This window comes from Sinocyclocheilus anshuiensis, unplaced genomic scaffold (genome assembly GCF_001515605.1).
Source record: "Sinocyclocheilus anshuiensis isolate Anshui unplaced genomic scaffold, SAMN03320099.WGS_v1.1 scaffold630, whole genome shotgun sequence".
NCBI lineage: Eukaryota > Metazoa > Chordata > Actinopteri > Cypriniformes > Cyprinidae > Sinocyclocheilus > Sinocyclocheilus anshuiensis.
The window spans coordinates 94,534-117,260 of NW_015542353.1; the positions used below are offsets into that span (position 1 = coordinate 94,534).

The following is a 22,727-nucleotide window of genomic DNA, read 5'->3' on the forward strand; positions in this document are numbered from 1 at the left end:
TATCAATTTTTCTTTTATGCCATTTCTTTTTCTTTATTGTTCCATGAAGATATTTTGTAAATTTCCTACTGTAAATATATCAAAACTTAATTTTTGATTAGTAATATGCATTGCTAAGGACTTCATTTGGACAACTTTAAAGGCGATTTTCTCAGTATTTTGATTTTTTTGCACCCTCAGATCCCAGATTTTCAAATAGTTGTATCTCGGCCAAATATTCAAGTCCTATCCTAACAAACCATACATCAATGGAAAGCTTATTTATTCAGCTTTCAGATGATGTATAAATCTCAATTTCAAAAAATTGACCCTTATGACTGGTTTTGTGGTCCAGGGTCACATATGTAAATGTTATTATTTCATAACACTTGGTAAATGATGATAAGGTAAAGCTGGTGTTTGCAATCAACATTCTTTAGATAAACTTTTTTTAAAAGATTTATTTTTGGCATTTATTATGCCAGGACAGATCAGAATTGACAGGAAGTGAAGTGGGAGAGCGAGTGATAGGGGGCAGGTCCGGGAAAGGTCCTTGAGACAGAATTCGAACACAGGACGGCGCTTTATGTTGGCACGCTGCCCACAAGGCTATATTGGCACAAGCAATCAACATGCTTTAAGAAGATGCACACGCACCTCATTCTCATTTGCAAAGCATTTATTGTAAGGAAAATCCCAACATATTGTACAAGCAAGATCTATAGAAATATTTACTGAAAGAGAATCAAAGCTTTGTGCAAAAGTCTTAATGATTTTATCTGCACACAAATATTGAATTGAGATTAGCATAGTAATATTCTACCATTACTATATTTGCCATATCTTTACAAGAGGACAGATGGCAAATATCACATACTATTAGATGCAAAATTAAGAAATAGATTTAGTTTCAGCACATTTAAAGTGGAGGAGATGCTGATAGAGAATTGAAGAGGCCAAATTCACAAGATCAGCTGTCGTTCTCTGCAAACACAAACATAAAAGTAATAAGCTATTATCAGTCTAGCCTGATGAGTGAGTTCGTAAGTTAAACAAAACCAAAACTAATCAACACATTAGAAAACTATATGCAGTATCATTGCTCTGTACAGTAACACTTACACTTAGACACGCAGGAGTATGAGATGTACAGGTACTTGAATGTGCCGAAACATGGATCCGAGAAGACACTGTTGGAGGCTAATATGGAGCAGCTGCTTTTCCCTTCACATCTACACCATAATAAAATATAAATTAATTAAACAAAAACTTAATTCAAATTATTTTATTATTATTATTAAAGTTATTTTATTACCCTGCTGGGAGAAAACACCCTAGACTAGTCTTTTGGTTTTGGTTTGCTTTTGCTTTTTCAGCAGGGCAAAGACTAAATTACATGTGAAAAATTGTACACTGAGGATGTAAACTGACCCACTAGCGACTACTGTCTGTGAATTTAAGGCGTAGCAGTCAATTTTGGCAAGCTGAGCAGGAGGTCGTCCAGTAGAGCACATGCTGCTGTCAGTTCGGCCATAGTTAGCGCTGTGAATGTGTATGACAGTCCCATCATCTGAAAACATCAGTTCAACTTTTTACAGTCTCTTGGATGCAAAAAAAGTAAAACTCTTAAGTAAGAACAGAATAGGCCTACAAACCACAGGTCAGGGCACTCGTCTCATGTTCACAGACTAAACTTGAACCTACAGTAAACAGAAAGATGTTATAAGGCAATTTAAAAAAATACATATAAAATAAATGTAAAACAGGCTTAGTGAGTAATGGTGAGTGTACTTTGATCATGCATTTTATAAGCATATTCAAATGGAGACTGGTTTATTCGTGTGCTTGTTGTGATGTGTTGTGTTGAAGTTTAGACACTAGGGGTTATGACTAATCACACGTTTATATTAATTTAATTAATTGAATATATAAGTGGGGTTTGGGAACTAAACCATAAAGAGCCTTTAAAGGGGTCATGAACTGAGAAACCAAAATTCCCCTGATCTCTTTACATATAAGAGATCATTGTAGCCTACTATAAAAACACCCTGCAAGTTTTAGAACTCAAAACTTGCTCATTAGTCTAAAACAGCTTATATTGAAGTCAATCTGCCAAAACGACTGGTTGTGGAAAGTGCCACTTTATGACAGTGTAGTGTGGCTAAGCACCGCCTCCACAGAAGAAGGTCAATGCCTGCTTCTACATCGCTGCCTGTTTAGCCCCACCCATTGATTCGTGCATGTTGTATTTAAATGGCGAGAGCGGCAAATGCAGGTCTACACAGAAATCAAAGGATAAACTTAATTTGATGAACTTTATTTTTAATGAAGTTCCGTATTTTTTTTTTTTTTTACAAGAGTTTCTGGAATGCAGGGGAGAAATAATATTTAACTCTGAACTTTGACTAATGTGCCATACTAAAGGCTCTTGAATAAGGATCTTAAATCACAATATTCTAAACACATCACCTGGAAAGAATTTAATGATTGAGTAGCAAAAGACTTAATAAATACTCACGAATTCCAGATGGGACACAAAAATAGGAGATTGCGAGGTACTTGTATATGCCAAAGCAGGGATCAGTGAAGACCATACGTGATGCATACACCTCACAACTTTCCAGGCCATTGCAGCTTTATATGTCAAAAAAAGTAAGGCTTACTTTAATCATTGCATCTTTATCCCAACTAACAAAAAATATGTTCTAAAAAAAGTTTTGCTAACATTACCATTAAAGGCACAATACGTAATTTTCGCCACTAGAGGGCGCGTATTGAAAATAAACAAAGAATTAAAGGCGTATTTTGATGAGGCTGTGACTGAGTGTGGAATCATGGGAGTTGTGGTCTTCATCCCCACAGCCGATGCAATCCGACGGGACTCGGGCAGAAATCATGTTCATGGATGAGCTAATGATTTATTAACGTAGTAGAGTGAAGCAGGATGAGGCTGAAAGCCGTCGAAGTGAAACGAGGCCGCTGAACGAGCGTGACGGCTCGAAAGCAGCGGAGCTTTTATTATGCCACAGTCGACCGCTTCCGCTTCTTCTGGTCGTGCGTATGTGGGGGAAAAAAGCAGCACTGTTTTATCATACTAGATACATTTGAAAGTTCTGTTATAATGCTACTCTGTGCGGTCGTCACCGGTCTAGGCGAGACACTGCAGGTTAATAGGGTAAAAAAATTAAATAATAGTTATCACCTTACTTACCCAGCTGATTGATTACATTGATAATTGCAAACATTTTTTGTATTACAAGTTTTCTAAAATGTTATGTTTAAATATGCAAATGAGGCATTATTTAATGAAATATGCGCTAATTTGCATACATTTCTAGTACAAAAATCTGAACACTGGATGAAGTCAGTTTCAAAATTTGACATTTTCAATTTCAAAAATGTTTATTTTCAATCAGCAGTTAAGCAAAGGTTACTAGCATTAATTGTGAAGTCCAGTTTTGAATTTCATTTATGAATGTAATGTTTTATTTATGAATGAATAATTCATGATATTTGTAAAATGAAAAACATTAAATGCATGAAACCAACATAGGCCTAAATACAAAAAGTACATTTCTAAGAACTTTGCACATTTTAAAATAATGTTTTTATTTATTTATTTGACACTCACATTTGACAAATGTAATTTACCCATTTAATTTGTAAAGCTTCTTTTATTATATTTATCTAATTGAAAGATCAGACTACAGACTGTATACTTAAATCATGATTAACAAAATTCAGATCTTGCATGCAAAAACATATATATAAAAATATTTAAAAACCTGGAGGCAGTGGTTGACAGAACGTTATTTATTTATTATTATTATTATTATTATTAGGCTATTATTATTATTTAGTATTTAATGTAGTACCTGGAGTTTATTGTTCTCTCCCCTGTAGTTTGTTAATCTCACCTTGTTACAAAAATGACAAATAATATCTTAAAGTTGCACTCTTTAATTTTTCAGAGACTATAATTACATGTGATGGCTTTGTACAGCATCTCAGTTGTGGTAAGATGTTGTTGTGTCATAATCAACTATTGCTTGAGAAAGCCAACTTACTGATCTGCTATATAAGATTCTTCATCTTCATCTTCATCTTCATCTTCTTCTTCTCCTGAGACTAAATTTGAAATGTACCTCCTCCTTGAGTTTTCAAGCTGAAGTTGGGTCAGACCTTCAGACTGGTCTGACTTGGGTTGCTATATCTTTTCTGACTGATCCGACATACAATTTTTGTTAAACATCAGTGTATCATCTTTTCCTGATTAAATATCGTTTGTCTACAGTGAACTCCTTTTTTTTTCAGGCTTTATATGTTTTTTGTCCAATAAAGGGTTAAAAATGAAACGCTCAAAAGAAATTTCCCAGCATTCTTCTCTCGTGAATATGATTCCAGTTTTGTTAACTTTGTGTTCTATTTTATATGAATACTCTTATCATTTCATGTTGAAAAACTAATATACATCACTTACACATGACAATATGCACTGAATGTTAAAAAGTAAGCCAGAGGTCAAAGTTTAAAACCACCACGGAGAAACATTAGTTTTAATAGGAACAGACCTGTCTAACCGTGTGGTGTTGAATTTCTTAAAACCAAGTAAACAATGTTTATTATGTGTGTTTGTGTGTGTGATTTGTGCAGTCTGTCTTTTTGACGTAGTGCTATGACTGTTTTGTCCTGACTATATGCTGTTATAGAGTTAAAAAGAAAGTTCTGAAATTTGGTATTTGGGTCAATATCACCATAGAGTGCCTTTCAACCCTCACAATACTCAAACATTTTGGTTTTAATTTCCCATTTGCTTTGTCATGTCATAAATAGTAGACACCCAAGTACTATAGAGACATATTAGCTGAGCTCCCACACATTTTTTTTGATAATTATGGGCCATTATTCAAAGCATAAACCATAAGATATGTTCACCCTGTCATGGACATATATATTAGTTAAATACGTTTTCATTGCAAAATACTGAAAGGTATGATGTCCCTTTCCTAAACAGGGCAATTTTTTTGCTTTCAAATTATAAATACATAAAAGATTTGATGTAAACCATGTGTTTTTAAAGAAACTCATAAATTTGCACATGTATTTTTTCTTATTTGGAGAAAACTGTGATATTTGGATGCAGTTTTTTGTTTGCATGTTATTGCCCCCACAACTAGCTATTGAACACACTGGATTATATAGATATGATTGAATTATTATTTAAAATATTATTGTAAAATATCGAGATGACTGGGAGGACCAGCACATGACGGGGTGGACACATAAAGCAGAACACACAAAGCACTACAAAATATGACAATGAAACATTCAACTTCGAAAAAAATATATAATAATAATAATACATAATATAATTACATCCTCGATCACATTGATATACCCCCCCCCATTTAAGCAATATTAAATACAAATGAATGCTATGTCCACCCTGTCAAGTGTAAGTGGCCGACAGGGTGGACAGTTTGAGCTTCAATTTGCATATTAGCTTACAACAGACTGTGACTAGCTAAATAGTCAAATTCATACAAAGAAAATTTGACAATTGAAAAGTCACCAACTTACTAACGTCAGCCGTTGAAATTCCCACCACTGAGGAGACAAAAAAAAATCTGTTGTCCTGATGTCACTAAAAGGGATGGCCTTTTCTTAGAGGGGCGGATTCCCCATTACCACAGGGTGGACAACCATTTGAGGGGCATGGACAAACTCTTCTTTTTTATTAAATAAAAAATATAGTTTTTATTACCAAATGATCAATACACTCAAATTGAGTAATCTCTTAAACAAAATATTATTAGGAGCACAACATTTTTAAATTTGATGACTTGACAATATTCTACTATCATTCAAATTTAATGAGCAGTGGGACATAGCAAAATAACACGCATCCTTTTACACAAAACTAAAAAAAAAAAATCTAAAAATGTATCTAAAGAGCCAAGTAATGCTTTTGTTATGAATATAAAAACTTAGCCTAATATAACACACCCTTTCATAGTCATTTTTATGTTAAGTTATCATGGCAAATGAGTTATTTATGTACAGGACACCAAAAGGCACCCTACAGTGATACTGACCCATTTTAATTTTCAGCTTTCAAAACAACTGCATTGGAAATGTGATTCAACAAGATGTGATCAAGTTTAGTCCTTAGTGAACAGTGACATTTACTATGAGCTCCCTTTTACGGGCTTTGGTACTACTTTGTCCAGTAAAGGGTTAAGCAGCAACCAATGAAAAGTTCCCAGCATGCACTTCTCATGAGTGTGATACTTGCTTTGCCTTGTATCACACATATATAAGTACTGTTTTCATTCCATATGGAGAAACTCACTCACTTCACTTATATATGACAATATGCATTGAATGTTGAAAAGAAAATCAACAACTCAAGTTTGTCACCACCACGCAGAAAGCTGTAGCTTGAATAGGAACAGATCTGTGTAAACTTAAGCATTTTAATAATGATTTTTCGCATTCAAACAAATGATGACTGGTTCGGTCATGAGACTTCATGACATGTGCTGCCGTCTTGTTACAAAGAAGCACATAGACCGTCTGATTCGAATTGTGGGTAATATAGATTTGATAGAGGATGTAGTTTGGGTCTTATGTAGCATTGGGAAAATATGTGGTTTTTGAATGTTTGTTACTGTGGGAGTATAATACGGAGAAATTGTCGATAAAGTGTGTATCGATTTGTCGTCCGATAGGCCTACATGTATTGTGAAATATTGAATTCAGGCATTACGTTAATAGGCTTGTTTGAGATGAGCAAAATCTGCGCAGAACCGATCACCGGTGATCACCGCGAGATGCATGGCATGCCGGTCAGAAAAGTGTCCGACTTACCTCCGACTTGCTCTGATGTCACGCTGACGTGTGCCGAAAAACTCTCGGCTGTGTGGGATTGCTCTCCACCGACTGCGCTGATCAAGCATGATGGGAACGACTGGCTGACCACACCGCTTAAAGGAACACTCCACTATTTTTGAAAAGAGGCTAATTTTCCAACTCCCCTAGAGTTAAACAGTTGAGTTTTACCGTTTTCGAATCCATTCAACCGATCTCCGGGTCTGGCGGTAGCACTTTTAGCTTAGCTTAGCATAGATAATTGAATCTGATTAGACCATTAGCAGGCGCAATGATATTACGCAGCGCCTGAAAATAGTCCCCAGCTAGGTAACTTCCAACAGAAGGCACGCTCCCTGTGCAAGCAGGTGGTCACGTTGGTTATGTTGACGGAAGTGAAAACGGTAAAACTCAACTGTTTAACTCTAGGGGAGTTGGAAAATGAGCCTATTTTCAAAAATAGAAAATAGTGGCTTTAATGCCCATTGGTTCAGACAACTGTGAAGCTGCTTTCTCTTCTAAAATGTTTTTTTTTTTTTTACTGGTTCCATGTGATTGTGTATTTAAATTATGCATGAATGTCCCCAAACACTATGACAGTGCGATCTCTGTGTGAGAGATATGTGATTGTCATATTTCTATAAAAATCTAAAATACATGTTTGTATTAAAGTAAAAATGGATGATAAATACACCTTTCGTATGGAGTTAAATAGCAAGCACTTTGAGTGTCTTGTTCATCATATTTATTTTCATATAAAAGCAACAGAACTGAAATTATATCATGTTTATTAGCAACACAGCACGTGAATGTGAATATCGCGATATCTGCCTTTGATCTCGTTGGTATCTGTTCACTTCGAGAGGGCAGAACTGTCCGTCTTGACTGCGCTTATTTCACTCAAGTACTCCTCCCCTCACTGCAGCCGCCTGCTCTCGCCTACTAGGCTACATTTCAGGTATCGCGAGATTGCTGTTCTCGCGAGTCGCAGTAGGGTCGCTCATGGTGTTGTTAACATGGCTGCCGCCTGAAACTTCCATGTGGTATTTATGTAATCACAAAAACTTAATTGGGCTATCATAAATATTTGGTAGTTAGTTCTATTGTATCAGTTTAGCGCTGGTATTTATATATTTACTGACGACCGTCCAAAGAAGCTGCCAGAATGCAACACGACGACGTAAGTAAAGCGTTTTAAGAAAAGCTCACGAAAACAACGTATCTATATTTATTGACAAGCGACACGGGTAAATTAAATGTGATTTGGAATGAACAGGACGCGACTGAACCAATAATAACTGATAGGAAATCTTAACAAAAGATAAATATAAAACACTGGTAGCGGTGAACGTTCAGATTTTAGGTTTTGAATTTTGATCTTTTCATCTTTGACATTGAATCATTTGTCTTTTAAAGGTTATATGGGACCTTATCGGCAATGACAGTTTTTGTTCCTACAAAGTCAAGTAAGTACTATACCATTATAAACTAACTTGCACTGTTCAGCGGTGTATTTTTGTCTTGTATGTAACTTATGTGGACGAACATGACATCTAACAGTTTGATTTCTTGTCGTTGTTACAGAACGAAAACTCAGCGGTTCTGTCGAAATGAATACAACCTCACAGGCCTGTGCAATCGCAGTTCATGTCCTCTCGCCAACAGCCAGTATGCCACTGTAAGAGAAGAGAAAGGTACAAACGCACTTCGCAAAAGCAGTTGCGAACATGTGGTCGGCACTCAGTTTTCCAAACAAAAATGTTTCAAAATATGAATTTCTTGATCATCATAGTTGTTGTGTTTCCTTAGGCCGGTGTTATCTCTATATGAAAGTTGTTGAGAGAGCAGCATTCCCTGCTCGCATGTGGGAGAAGGTAAGGGAACCAAAGCGAACAAATCACGTTGATCATTTGATGTCTTTCGCATTGAAATGTTTAATAAACCCGTGCTAACTCTCGCTCACTCAAGGTGAAACTTGATAGAAACTATGCAAAGGCTTTGGAGCAGATCGATGAGAACCTCATGTACTGGCCGCAGTTCATCCGACACAAGTGCAAACAGCGCTTGACGAAGATCGCACAGTATCTCATTCGAATCCGCAAACTCACACTCAAACGACAGTGAGTCTCTTTCTTATCTGCTTCTGTTGTTTGTTGTGATTCTGCTTAATTTCGGCGTTCTGTGCTCTAGTGAACAACACAGCATAGATTCCATGATGCCTTTCATCTCGCATCAAACTATTTCAACTTAAAACATTTCATTCACATTTCTTTAATTTGCAAGTAGCCTTGTAATAAAAGCTCCCTAAGGCTGCATTTGTTTGATAAAAAGTACAGCAATATTGTGAATTATTATTGCAATTTAATATAACTTTTCTATTTAATATATTTAAAAATGTAATTTATTCCTGTGATGCAAAGCTGTATTTTCAGCATCATTACTCCAGTCTTCAGTGACACATGATCCTTCAGAAATCAGTCTAATATGCTGATTTGCTGCTTAAGAAATATTGATCAATGTTGAAAACAGCTGTGCTGCATAATATTTGTGGAAACTGATAAATTTTTATTGTCAGGATTATTTGAACAGCATTTACACAATACATGGCTTACTGTATATAATCTCTTACATGATGCCGGTTTTTTTATTTACAGGAGAAAATTGGTTCCACTCAGTAGAAAAGTAGAGAGAAGAGAAAAGAGGAGAGAGGTGAGTGAGGCACTGATCATACGTGAATTCCTGACTATATCCCCGTCTTTGTATTTTTATTTTGTTTGAGCATTTAAACAGGCCTACCTCTGTTTTTTTTTTTTTACCCATTCTTTTAAAAACAACTCTACAATCAAATGTGGAGTTAAATGTGTTGCATTTACTCATTTTTTTTATTCTTACCAACAGGAAAAAGCTCTTATTGCTGCTCAGCTGGAAAATGCCATAGAAAAAGAACTGTTAGACCGTCTAAAACAAGGAACGGTAAGTGCATCTTTGGCACATCTTTTTCCTGCTTTTGTGCCAGATCAGTGATTGCATTTAAAGTTTTCTTTTTTCCCTTTTAGTATGGAGACATATACAACTTCCCCATCCACGCCTTTAATAAAGCAATGGAAAAACAGGAAGAGGAGACTGAATCAGAGGAAGCGGAAGATGAAGAGGTATTAACTTTATTTTTTTGTCAGCTTAGTGTTTTTATTATTTGTATGACTGTTACAGGAAGTCTATTCTATTCTATTAAGAGCCTTCTATTAAGAAGTCCCTTATGCTCATCAAGGCTGCATTTATTTTTGTAAAAAATACAGTAATATTATGAAATATTAATACAATTGAAATAAAACAACTTCGGGAGACCTTGTGCACACTTTTAGATGGGGTTAATATTAATTGGGGGTAATATTAATAATAATTATTATTTATATACTTATGTGGTCTTGTTTCTGTCTTTCAGGAGCCTGTGACGAGAGAATTTGTTGCTGATGATGAGTTTGAAGAGAGTGATCTCAGTGATTTTGAGGTAATATTTTACGTATAAAAATTAAATTCCGTTAAAAAAAACCATGGTTAATCTCTCAAAGAATGACATTATTTCAACCCTGAGCATTTTTTACAGGATATGAACAACCTAAAGGGCAGCAGTGATGAAGAAGAGGATGCTGAAGAGGAATCCCGTGAGGAAGAGGAGTCTGAAGAAGAGTTAGAGGAAGAGAAGACCAAGGCCCAATCAAAAGGAAAGGCTCCACTCAAAGGCCCAATCAGGAAAAAACGGGCCTATGTAGAGATAGAATATGAACAAGAGACAGAACCAGCTCAGAAAAGTAAGGCCACATAGAGACTGAACTGCTGATCACACCAGAGTATCTCTGCTGTGTGTGGAACATTTCCAATTCATTAAACCTGATCGTTGATATAACACCTCTATTCAATAACAATGTACACTGGTGTGTGTGTGTGTGTTTGTACACTCCTGTCCAAATCTCTAATGTGGGATTGTTTGTACATTGACCTGTCTCATCTTTACTTATGCTGTTGCAAGCGTAAGTGTTTTTAAAAAATGTTCCATTGTGTACTTTGGAGTCAACTTTGACCTATGTTCATATAATAAACTTTATTTGAAATGGCATGCATGCATATTAACCCTCATGTGGTGTTCGGGTCCTTTTTGCTCTGAAAAAAAATTATTTTTCCCGAAAATACTAGTTAATGTTATCGCATTGGACTGAAATTTTGTGACTTTGTTCACAAAGGGTATAACTACTTCTAAAAAAAATTTTGATCATTTTCATACTTTTCTGGGGGAGATTTTTCACCTTGTTACACGCGTGATGTTACAGAGCAAAAAGGACCCGGCCTCAAACAAATGCTTATAAATCACTCATTATGCTATATTATCAACAACGATTTGATTCAATCTTTTGTAAACTCATAAGTGTGATAGGGTTCTGAACACAACACAAGGGTTAAGTAGTGTCTGTTAGTTTGACAGTGGCTGGTGTTCTAAAGCTAAACTACTTTTCTATATTGTTGTGTTTGAATGCATGTTTTACTTAGATCATCTTTTACATCTCATGCACCCACCAGCAACTACACTGCAGACCCCTAGAAAACATTGCTATTGTTTATGGAGTTCAACTGACCTCAGTGGTAATGCTGTTAGTAACACAAATGCACATCCTTTCAAAGCACTTATTCCAAAGAAAATTTATGGAAAAATCCTAACCAAATGTATAAGCAAGGTTCTTTTTTTTGGTCCCAAGAGACATAGTTTCATATGGAAAATGCCTCTAATACATATATATCTAACAGAAATGTTTCTTTTAACTCAATTAACACTAAATAATATCCAGTGTGAGTCACTTAATTATTGTGGGTAAAAAGCACACTAGCACGTCACCAAACATATGTTCCAAACGTCATCTGATATTCTTTAAACTTGCTAAGACATTTATTCATTCCTTAAAGCTGCAGTCTATAAGTTTTGCCTCTGTCGCCATCTCTGTTTGAAAACCTGCAATTGCAGCTGTCTGCGGAATTATCTTCCTTGCGTGGGTTGTGCTCCGGCACAGATGAATCTAATGTTTTGAGGTGAATGTGTGGCAGTCAGTCACTGCACCGGTGTGTGGATATTTACTGTACTTCGCAATCAAAGATTCTAGCCTACGTCTTGCAATATGACCCAAATAAGAATTTTCACCGGATAATGCCATCTGAACAAGTAACAAGTCTGCCACGTTTGTTCTGACCAACTCAGGAAAAAAGCATTAACATAAATCTCACTACCAATGGTGATTAAATCTAAAGATCAGTTAGCTCGGTTTATCACATCAAACCGTTCAAATTATTATTATTGTTAAACTTTATTCTCAAATTCTTATTGTTAACAACATCAGCATTGCGTGACTATGTGTATCAGCGTGTGATTTCAGTTTCTGCACAGTCTAATCTAATTGTCATACCACTCGAATTTCATATTAAGAAATTATTTTAACCCAAAAAGCTAATTATGCTCCCTTCGAACTGGTTGTCTTTCAAATACAGATCTTGTGTAATCCCAGGCTATCTGTAATCAGAAGCACATTTAAAACTGGAATATAATTTAATTTCATTCACATGTGTTTCATAATCTCACTACCAATGGTGATTAAATCTAAAGATCAGTTAGCTCGGTTTATCACATCAAACCGTTCAAATTATTATTATTGTTAAACTTTATTCTCAAATTCTTAATGTTAACAACATCAGCATTGCGTGACTATGTGTATCAGCGTGTGATTTCAGTTTCTGCACAGTCTAATCTAATTGTCATACCACTCGAATTTCATATTAAGAAATTATTTTAACCCAAAAAGCTAATTATGCTCCCTTCGAACTGGTTGTCTTTCAAATACAGATCTTGTGTAATCCCAGGCTATCTGTAATCAGAAGCACATTTATAACTGGAATATAATTTAATTTCATTCACATGCGTTTCATAAACACAATCCTTTCTGGATTACAATCTGCCATCAAAATAATACATTTAATTATTCAAGCTGCTGTGAGAAAAGGCTATAAACGATTGGCCACTGTCAATCGATAGTTTTGAACACTGGCTGGTTATGTACTTGCTCAAATATTGATTTTGGATCATTTTTAACCAAAAAAAAGTTACGGACTGCAGCTTTAAAAAGAAATTAAAAAGTATGAAGTCATTTTAATCTATTTTAGTGTTGTGTTTTAGTAATGTTTGACAGCACTGGTATGTGTTATTAAGCCCTGTTCACACCAAGAACAATAACTATAAAGATAACGATATTAGCGTCCACACCAGCGAAAAATATCGTCTGTTCATTCTAAGCGCACATGCGTCTGTCGCAAAGATAACTATAAAGATAACTATAAAGATAACGATAGAACGATTTTTAGAACTATATCTTTATCGTTATCTTTATAGTTATCGTCCTTGGTGTGAACGGGCCTGATGCGCAATCGAATTGTGCACAGACATTTTCTGATGAAGTGACAACATGAGCTGAAACCTTTGCTTAACTGCCTCAACAACTCACTGAGCACATTTGAAGTGGAGATGCTGACCATTGAAGAGGCCAAAATTGTGCCAGAAAAGAAATAAAACCTTCATTAACAGTTATATGCTGTTAGCAATCTAACCTGAAGCATGCATTAATGAAGTATCTTAAAAGTAGGATGAAAGACCTGTTTTTTTGGTGTCCCCAGAAATGTCCCAGTTTTACAGCATGTTCAAAACAGCCTGCAAATCTAAATCTCTTTGAGGTTGTATAATTTTTATTTTTGCAAAAATAAAACAAAAAACGCCAGTTCCCCTGGATAGCACACACAGTGTATTTTGTTCATAGCACGTAGTGAACTGATCACCGAATCAGATTCTACTGAGCCAACGTCAACTCCAAAAGCGGCAAATACTCTGACAGCTTACTGACACACAGATGCTGCAGTGACTTTCTGGATACACTTCAACACAGGTTCAGGCACACAACTGCTGTCTAGCTCTCTCAGAAGAGTCTGTAGAAAAACAAGGTAAATAAGAAAAAATAGACAGAGAGAAAACAGCTTCAAACTGCACGCAGTATGTATCAGAGTAAAAAGATGCTTTTACCATTTCATAAAAGCTTTGTAAGCATGATGACATTCTAATTAGTCACTCGTAAGGAGGATTACTGGCGTATAAATCTGCCATTTTTATTACTTTCACTTGCAAACTTGAAACAGAATGATAAAACAAATATAAGATAACAGTTTTTACCTCTCTGGCTGAAATTCTTTCTCCTATAACCACAAGATTCAATATAAAGAATAATAATAGTCATTCTCACCTGTAGTTTTCCCTTTGAGCAGTGGTCGAGCAGCAGTAAACAGTGGGACGCTTGGGTCATGAGCTGCTCTTTCAGATGGGTGGGTATTGACTCTGATGAGACGTCAACCAGAAACCTCAGAAGACTCTGAGCTAGTGAACCCATCCTCCTCTCCATACTAGAAATATACATAAAAGCACACAATGTGTTAGTGTGAGATACATCTGATATAAGCAAGAGAGTGGAATCATGTAAAAACTGATGTAAAAAGTCATTTGCATGTAGTTGCACTGAAGTACTGATGTTGTATAGTGCTATGAATGGTCACCGTGGCCAAGCAATCTGTAGAGTTTTTTGCAGAGCATCCAGGATACTCAGTCTGGCTTCCTCCTCTGGAGCATCTGAGACCTCCAAGTATCCCACAATCACCCTCTCCAGCCTCTTCAGGTGACGAATGATTACTATACCCATCCTATGAGATAACATGCCAAATTGGAACATCAAAGTAGCTAAAGATGAGTAATATTACAACAATTATGCTAATCAAGTTAGTTAAGAATATTTTAAATTAACAACATAGTAATAAATATATCAACATGAAAATGAATTCAAATTATTTTTTTTTTTTTTCAAAACTCACCAAAAATGTGACCGGGCTATTGGTGAGATTTTTAGAAATGCTTTGCTACCAACAACAGTAGCCTAAGACGATGCCAAAATGGTCGTTTGACTATTAATTAACATTAAAGGAATAGTTCACCCAAAAATGTTCTAACATTTGTTATTATTTGATAAGCTCTATGAATGTGCATTAATCAATGTTCATATGTGAATAAAAGCCTAAATGAAATCTGTTTATCATAAAAAGTGAGACTGTCTCTGCAGAGGACTTGGATTAAAATGCTCAATTCATATGAATTACTTTTACAATGTCTTTATAAACTTTTTGAAGCTTGCAATGTTGATTGTGTGGACTTTCCAATGGACAAAAAATGATGAGAATATTAAAATATACTGCGTATCGAAGATGAAGTTTTTTGCAAAAAGGGTTTGCATCGACATGAGGCTAAGTAACTGATTATAATCTTTCATTTTTGGTATGACATCACATGAAAATGAAAGATATCCTGAGGTGTATGTTTGATAAATATTACTGTCACAGTATTTACATACTTCTTTACATCTTCAGGGTAAACATAACTACTGAAATCACTAATACTGAGAAAGCTACTTGCGTTATTTAGACCTCACCTCTCAATAAATAAGACAAGATTTTTGGCATAAACACGACGAAGGTCAAGCTTGTGCTCCATTTCCATGTATGTCAAGATGTGCCGGAGCACATCATCAAAGCGGTTTGGTTTGCGTGGTAAACCTGAGTGCACTGGAGGTTTCTCAAGGACTGACAGCAAGTCTAGGAGGCAGGGCAGCACAACCTGAAAATAACAGACAGTAAGGTGAGATACATAATGAAAACTAAACATCTGTGTTCAAGTACACACATGGACTGTGTGAGTGAAAGCCTCACCTGTATGAGTACAGCTTCAGACGTGTGTAAGTGATTGAAGAGAGCATGATAGAGCACCTGAGCTCGGTTGAACTGCCTCAGATCAGCAGCTGGCTAAGAAAGGAGAAGATCAATTGAACACACATTTCAAATACATATATTAAAAAAACACTGGCTTATAATGTCCTCCAGGATTTGATGTCTTGCTTATGAATGTCAGGAGCACAATAAAAGCGACTCAAATTCAGAGACACAACAATCTTTGAGGATAAATGGACCGTTAAAGACAGTGATCAGGATTTAAATATGAGTATATTTATCAATCCATCAACTCATTTCGTGGCACTTCAATACATTCTGGGATTGCCTTTTGCATTTATACCAGCAGTGTCTTTATGATGCCGTATTTTGCTGTTCTGTAGGCAGGTTTAGATTCTGGGGCATTTTTTGGCATGAAAAGATTCTGCATGGACAAGTTTTTTGTAGATAGTTGTGGTGGACAAAATATTTACAAGAATGACTTACCACATTGAGAACAATGTGATGCAGGCAGTGCACACCCAGTACTTTGTTTTCTGTGCGATAATCATCAGATATCAGCAGAGATGGAGGAAACACCTTCTCCAAATACTCAGTTAAACAGGGTCGTTCAACCTGCACCAGCATCCAGGAGAACACATGCTTCACTGCCTGGTTACGCTTCCAGCTCTCCCTGAACACACAAACAAAGGACAAGCTTGAGTGCATTTAATACCATATTATTATGTGCTCCTGTGATGTCATTTAAAGAAGAACAGCAGATCTTCAGAAATACACTCATTTACACAATGGCAAGAAAATTAACAGGATTTCAAACACAAGATTTAAACGCTTTTAGACCAGTCCATACTTGTTCCACAATGTTTTCAGTCATTTTTTTGTTTGATTACTAAATGAGGGGTCTCTGTAAGAGATTTATTCATAGAAATATTGTGGAGCGGAATATTATGTTGCCATCTTCAAATAAAGGTTTAAAAATAAAAATGTTAATTGCCACATTCAAATAGAGATTTTATAATGCAGCCTAAGTGTCACTAATTAAACAAGTATATGTTCAGCTAATAGTCAGCCTCTTACATGTATGCTTCTCATAATTAGTGAATATGCATATAAACAGCCTTTTAATTAACAGAGTAGAATAATCATGGCTGATGGTAAGACACGCAAACGTAAAAGAAAACCAAACTGGACGCAAGAACAGCTGTTACTTCTTGCCCAGCTGGTTAATGAAAACAAGGATATAATCAAAGGAACATTTGGAGTTGGGGTAACCTCCAAAACCAAAGGTGATACCTTTTTAAAAGCTCATTATCATCAGAGGTTTCTAAAATGTTTATATTCTGAGGCAGATTGACAGCAACAGCCATTTTAGGATAGTTTGTGGCTTGGTCTTAGTGACTTAGGAGTCCTCTTCACTACTCCTAATGTTTCACAGATTTAGGAGCTAGTTTTAGCGCTAAAACGCTTTGCGAAACACTCTTAGAGCAAAATTTTAGGAGTCCTACATTTAGGACTGAAACGCCCATTATTTTTAAGATTTTCTCCTAAATCGGCGAGCGACGTTTAGCCTTTAGATGTTTTGTGAATACGGGCCCTGATGGTCAAAACATTGTACATATTTTAATAAAGTTTTTTTGGAGCAGTTACATAAGCGTGTGGCCATTTCCTTAATTTCTTGCTTTATTTTCCCACACCTGAGCCTTTATTGGGTTTGTGGGATGTCCACACCTTTTTTGTATTTCTGATTTTAAACCAAAACATAACAAAAAAAAAAAATGCATATTCACTATAGAAATGTCCATATTGTTTAAAATGTAATTAAGTTCCTATAATTTTACTTAAGTGGTCCTTAAGTAGCCATTATGCTTCCAAGTTCACCGTCATATTAATAAAAAAAAGAAACCTGGGCCCGTATGTATAAAACTTCTCAGAAATGCTCTTAAGAATAGTCTTAAGCTTTGACTTAAGTGTCAAAAAATTCTTAGTAAAAAGTAGGACTTGTCTACGAGTAGGAGACTTTTATAAAGAAGCTAAAAGCAGCTTTCAGTAAAGTCTAAGACTGATTCTTAAGTTTTGACTGAGGTGACACTTAAGTGTTACTACAATGATGTCAACACAAAATGGCTGACCTCAACCTCTGAATCAGCCAATAGTGAGCCTGTTCATGTGAAGTCACAGCAGCACAACACCAATCATTTAGTGTAACTACTACAAAATCATTTAATTAAGACACTGAAATATTTTAATATTTAAATGTTTTTTTTTTATTAAAATAAAAATACATTCTTTGCATTGTGCAAAATTATCACAAATTATTACTGATGCTTCGTTTTCTGTTGGTATGTCTCCTCGTTTACAGTTGGAGCAATGATGTGAACATGAGTTCAATCAGTGGCTCCAACAACTCCATGAAAGCCCACAATCCTCATAAAAGTGGCTTGTTTTTGCAATATGGTTTGGCGGTCAGTTGGAAAGTTAATTAATTGCCATATAGTAGTGGCCAAAAGTGAGGTCCAGCCTAGGAAATTTCACCCTTAAAATAAATAAATAAATGAATGTTCAAGATTTTGTAAGCATATTGCATAGTTGCTTAGAGTCCGTTGTTTTATTTGTGATAATAATGCAATGAAACATGCCAAATTGTGCGGTCATAATTTTTGGCATGCTGTCATACAAAGAAATTATGAACACATGCAAAAACAAGAGGACCAATGAAATATTAATAACTTATTTTGTAGTCAGTGTGCCAGTGTTGCCAATTCCTCATCCCTTTAGAGACTTTTTTTTCAAAAGCCTAGCAACAAAATCAGTTTCTTGGACAAACCTTATGTACATTCCGAGACTCTCCCGTGACGTCATAAAGGCCAGTTCACTGATCTATATAAATATAAATATAAATATAAATATAGATCAGTGTACTCACCTTTATGAGGTCATCTAGCAACATTAAGTGACCAGGTTTAGCTACTTTCGATTGAAAGCTGTTGGCAACACTGGTCAGTGATTTTTTCCCCTTTGTATTTTAGTGGTTTAAGTGAAATGTGGGGTCATTAAAAAAAAAAAATCCACACATCACCTTTGGCCACTGTTGTGTTTGGTGGGGTTAGTGCCACAATATGTAAGACCCTGCTTACTGTGTCATCACCGGTGCATTGCTGCATTTTTCCAATTTTACAGCCAAAAAAATTTCATTAGCCTACTACATTTCTGCAGTTAGAGCATTGACTTGTTGAGTGGAAGAAGTTATTACATTTCTTACTTTGTCAGTTACAAAAAAAAAGAAAAAAAAGAAAGACTTTTTGATCTTGACAATCAAGTTTGTATCGTTTTATCAACTCCATATCATCATATAACTCCAATATGTCATATCTTCGCTGGAAAGTGTTTGTCGTCTCTGTGCTGCCATCTTGTTACTCCTAACTAGGTTAGCAGCCCTCTTCAGCTCTCTTAAATAATTTAGGACCTGGGACCTAGTCTTAACACGTAGGAACCTTTATGAATCACTCTTATTCTTAAGTCTAGGAATAAGAGTAAAATTACGTCATTCTTAGAATGTTGACACACTTAAGACTAAAATTTTACTCTGAGCGGCTTTATACATACAGCCCGATTCTAAAAATAACACTCACAACGCCTAAAATTGTGAGCAGTGTGTCTTATATAGTACATTAAGATGTACAGTATATGATGTCTTGTGTACTGCATAACAGGAACTGACCCTCTAGTTTGCTTAGAAAATATAGTTTTGCAGAGCCAATTTAATTAAAAATATACATTTTGCAAAGCTGAGAGAGGCCAGTGCTTTGACTTTCTGAAACTTACTTGGTTAATTCAAGCTGCAGTGTGTCAAGAACTGGCCCCAGAAGTCCTTTCTGGCCCTCGCCAGGTTTTCCAGACAGCAGCTCCTGCAATGACCTGCTGCCCATCAGCGCCACAGCTGATGCTAGCAGCTCCCGAGCGCGGTTTCTGGAGGCTGCACTGCTCCAAGGCTGCTCCAGCAGGTGTGTAACGGAGAATATACAGAAGCTGGGGGCTAGTGTGCGAACTAGAGACTTGATGTCTGGACGGTTTTGATGCTCCAGCGCGTTCTGAATCTGCGCGGACAGCGCGAGTAACACGGCACTAACAGCCTGGGCTTTGGCCGGTATGTCCTCGTAACTTTTGGCAGGTAAAGTGCCGCTGTCTGTGTCACAAAGTGGCAGGGCAGCGTAACGGGTGAATGAGTTCACTAGGCCCAAATACTGGCCTCGTAGGTCAGCGTTCGCTTCAGGGAAGAGCCAGTCTAGCGGCGCGAGCGAGAGCAGCTCCGCGGTCTCCCCCAGGATGAACGCTCGTCCCTCCGGCGCTTCTTCCAGCTCGAGCCGCTCCTGAATGCGGCTGAAAGCAGAGCAGCAGGAATCCGCTGCATCTCTGATTTTCATCTCCTGAAGAATGTGTGCCACATCCATTGCGGTGTCTTACATTTTACTATCCTTGACCGTAGAGAAATACAAAGACCACATGACAAAAAGTATTACTAGCGGCTCCAGACCGCTAATTTTTATAACACGGCCTTAACAGCTCTAGCTTGTGTTTTAGGAATCATTTAAATGATTCAGTTCTACTCCATGTACTAAAAAACTACTTATATGGGAATGATTTACCCATAAACTGCACGTAGCCTACTTGTATTTAGACAGCGCTGTTGTTTAAAAGTGCGACCTTAAAATATTTCCCCAGAAACTTGACTGTTCAAAGAGTTCCCATGTGAAGCGACACGTCCAAGCGAAGTAAGTTATACTTGAGGTAAGAAACGTGCTATTCACCAAGCAGTTGTGAAGTGATATTAAGTGTCAATATTTGTAAATACAAATTATCACACATTTCAGAAACGCCGTTCGGTTTTAATTGTCCATTTATAGTGATACAACACCCAATAGGTGGCGCGGTAAGTGCAGAAATCAAGTGAATAAACACTTCTGCATTTTTCTTTTGGTAAGCTGATTGTATGTTAGACAAATAGATTGTTAATAAATTGTATCATCCCATCTCATGCTAAGCTAACACGTTTCTGCATTTACTGTAATGTGCACCGTCCAAAGTATATTCTTAAAAAACTACTGTAATATTAATGAAATTAATAGTCTCATGTACTTATAGAGAGTACACTTTCATGAATCTTTCCCACATTTAACGCACAAAAAATGCAATTTACAATAATGAAAAATTATAAGTTTTACTTTTATATGAATTATAAATCATTATATTTTAATATTTTATTGTCTTGCTTTACAGAAGTACACTTGTTTTGATGTATTGACCAACATACTAAAGCACATGTAAAGTAATTGGTTATTATTTTAACCGTAGTGTGTTATTTGATATTATATTATAAATATATTCAAATACGTGGCATATAAATTTCAACAGAAATGACATTAAAGTATGTTTACCACAAATGCTTGTCAGTATATTCGGCAGTACACTTTAACCATATTTCAAAGACGACAATATTACTGACTAATATTATTAATAATTATGATTTTACATATAAAAATGCACTCACATCCATTCACATTTTCATTCATTTGTAAATAACATGTAACTAAGTGTCCAAAACATTACAATCAGTTTGCACTTATGTTCTTTTACAGCATATAACTGGACATTTGGTGTTAAATTAATGAAATAGCATATAGTTGGTAGTTACTGTTCATGTCAGTATTTACATGTTAATGAGGGAGACAAAAGGCACCTGTTTTGTATAATGACCAAGAAAAACTGGTTATTAAGTTATCTATGGTTTCAAATTTGTTGTCGAACTTGAAGCTATATCGGTTCCCTTTGTCCGTAACTTCCTATTCTTTTACCCTGGAAATCACAATCATTAAATTCAATGACATTTGATGCATATCCAAAGGAAATTAACGGTGTGTCACGGGAGGCACAAAAGAAGTTGGCATCCCACTCACAATGGATTTTCTCTTCATTACTGATGCACAATCACTTTCACATGCACATCATGATGAAAACAATCAACTCAAGTTGACAAATCAGGCCTGTTTATTTCATTCAAACAACACTTTACAAGTGTACAAAAACAATATTTACTTTCCACTAACCATTTGTACTACACAAACATGTGATCATAGTGAAGGATAGGGAAAGTTGCTATATTAATAATTTTAAACCTTTTGAATCAGGGCTGCTCGTAGGTCCTGATTATTTGTTGGTAAGTTCCTTTATAAGTATATGTGCATCACTCTTCAGTGTCCTCCTCACTTTCATCACTCAGAGGGAATTCCCTGTACCCCTGCTGTGTATTGTAGCTCTTCACATGCATTGGACACTCCTGATTTATAATAGCCTTGAGAAAAAAAGTGTCAGGTGTCATCACAAAGCATTTGTAAACATGTTGATACAGACACGCATACAGTCACATTTGTGTTTCTCACCATCTTCTCCTCCCGAACAACAGGATTTTTGAGGAAGAAGCAAAGGGGTGCATACAGGATGTTGATAAAGCCAATGATCACCATGCGATTGGGGAAGCCTACGGCTCTTACTATGGCCCCTCCAGTCGATGGACCTGCAGTAGGAATGCACCAAGAAGGAAGAGTCAGTTTGGCTCCTGGAGCTCTTAGGGTGAGCTAACACCAAGTTTTAACCAGAAAATAGATCTAAATTGTGACAGAATAAGAATAAATGGTACAAAACATGTCTAATAGAAAAAAATGTATTCCAATACAACTGCATTAAGGGCAATTACCAACAGCAAATCCCATGCAGAGTGCAACATCAGCAATAGCGTACATGCTTCCGTAGACAGACACATGGCAAATATCCACTATGTAACCCATTATAGCTATCATAGACGAATCAACCATTCCTACAAGCACAAATAATTAGAGCTGCCCATTTCATACAATCTGTTAGAGTTATGTATTTTAAATGCATAGTTTACTGCAAAATGTAAATTCTGTCTTTGTTTACTCTTTCATTCTTCTGCAGAACACAACAATATATATATATATATATATATATATATATAT

General features: G+C 36.1%; 4 protein-coding genes across 5 annotated transcripts in view; 1 reads left to right on the forward strand and 3 right to left on the reverse strand.

Annotated features, from left to right (window-relative positions):
- Positions 1-913: 913 nt before the first annotated feature.
- On the reverse strand, positions 914-7,889 carry LOC107691581 (D-galactoside-specific lectin-like). Its single transcript, XM_016490248.1, has 6 exons — positions 7,866-7,889; positions 6,850-6,949; positions 1,635-1,679; positions 1,411-1,549; positions 1,102-1,211; positions 914-963 (listed from the first exon to the last, which is right to left on the reverse strand). Coding segments are annotated over exons 1-6 (420 nt in total). The 3' UTR covers positions 914-961.
- Positions 7,801-10,981, forward strand: LOC107691589 (protein MAK16 homolog). The gene is made up of 10 exons (XM_016490254.1): positions 7,801-8,029; positions 8,266-8,315; positions 8,434-8,543; positions 8,659-8,723; positions 8,818-8,969; positions 9,504-9,558; positions 9,748-9,822; positions 9,906-10,001; positions 10,292-10,357; positions 10,454-10,981. Exons 1-10 carry the CDS (start codon positions 8,015-8,017, stop codon positions 10,670-10,672), a joined length of 903 nt encoding a protein of 300 aa, XP_016345740.1. The 5' UTR covers positions 7,801-8,014; the 3' UTR covers positions 10,673-10,981.
- Positions 10,982-13,291: 2,310 nt separating this feature from the next.
- LOC107691556 (TELO2-interacting protein 2-like) lies at positions 13,292-20,602 on the reverse strand. 2 transcript variants are annotated; one of them, XM_016490200.1, is made up of 8 exons: positions 20,340-20,602; positions 19,519-20,169; positions 16,183-16,369; positions 15,679-15,771; positions 15,402-15,586; positions 14,479-14,622; positions 14,172-14,328; positions 13,292-13,860 (listed from the first exon to the last, which is right to left on the reverse strand). In XM_016490200.1, exons 2-8 carry the CDS (start codon positions 20,142-20,144, stop codon positions 13,771-13,773), a joined length of 1,482 nt encoding a protein of 493 aa, XP_016345686.1. In that variant the 5' UTR covers positions 20,145-20,169; positions 20,340-20,602; the 3' UTR covers positions 13,292-13,770. The 2 variants fall into 2 exon arrangements, with proteins under 2 accessions (XP_016345686.1, XP_016345685.1); XM_016490199.1 differs by having other exon boundaries at positions 19,519-20,602.
- A 1,218-nt stretch (positions 20,603-21,820) lies between these two features.
- The window catches only part of LOC107691582 (chromaffin granule amine transporter-like), a 6,561-nt gene continuing 5,654 nt past the window's right edge, over positions 21,821-22,727 (reverse strand). The window contains exons 11-13 of the mRNA XM_016490249.1: positions 22,445-22,564; positions 22,131-22,264; positions 21,821-22,042 (exon numbers count right to left, since the gene is read on the reverse strand). Of these exons, the coding sequence (XP_016345735.1) occupies positions 21,935-22,042; positions 22,131-22,264; positions 22,445-22,564 (362 nt within the window). The 3' untranslated portion in view covers positions 21,821-21,934. The remainder of the gene's footprint in view (positions 22,043-22,130; positions 22,265-22,444; positions 22,565-22,727) is intronic.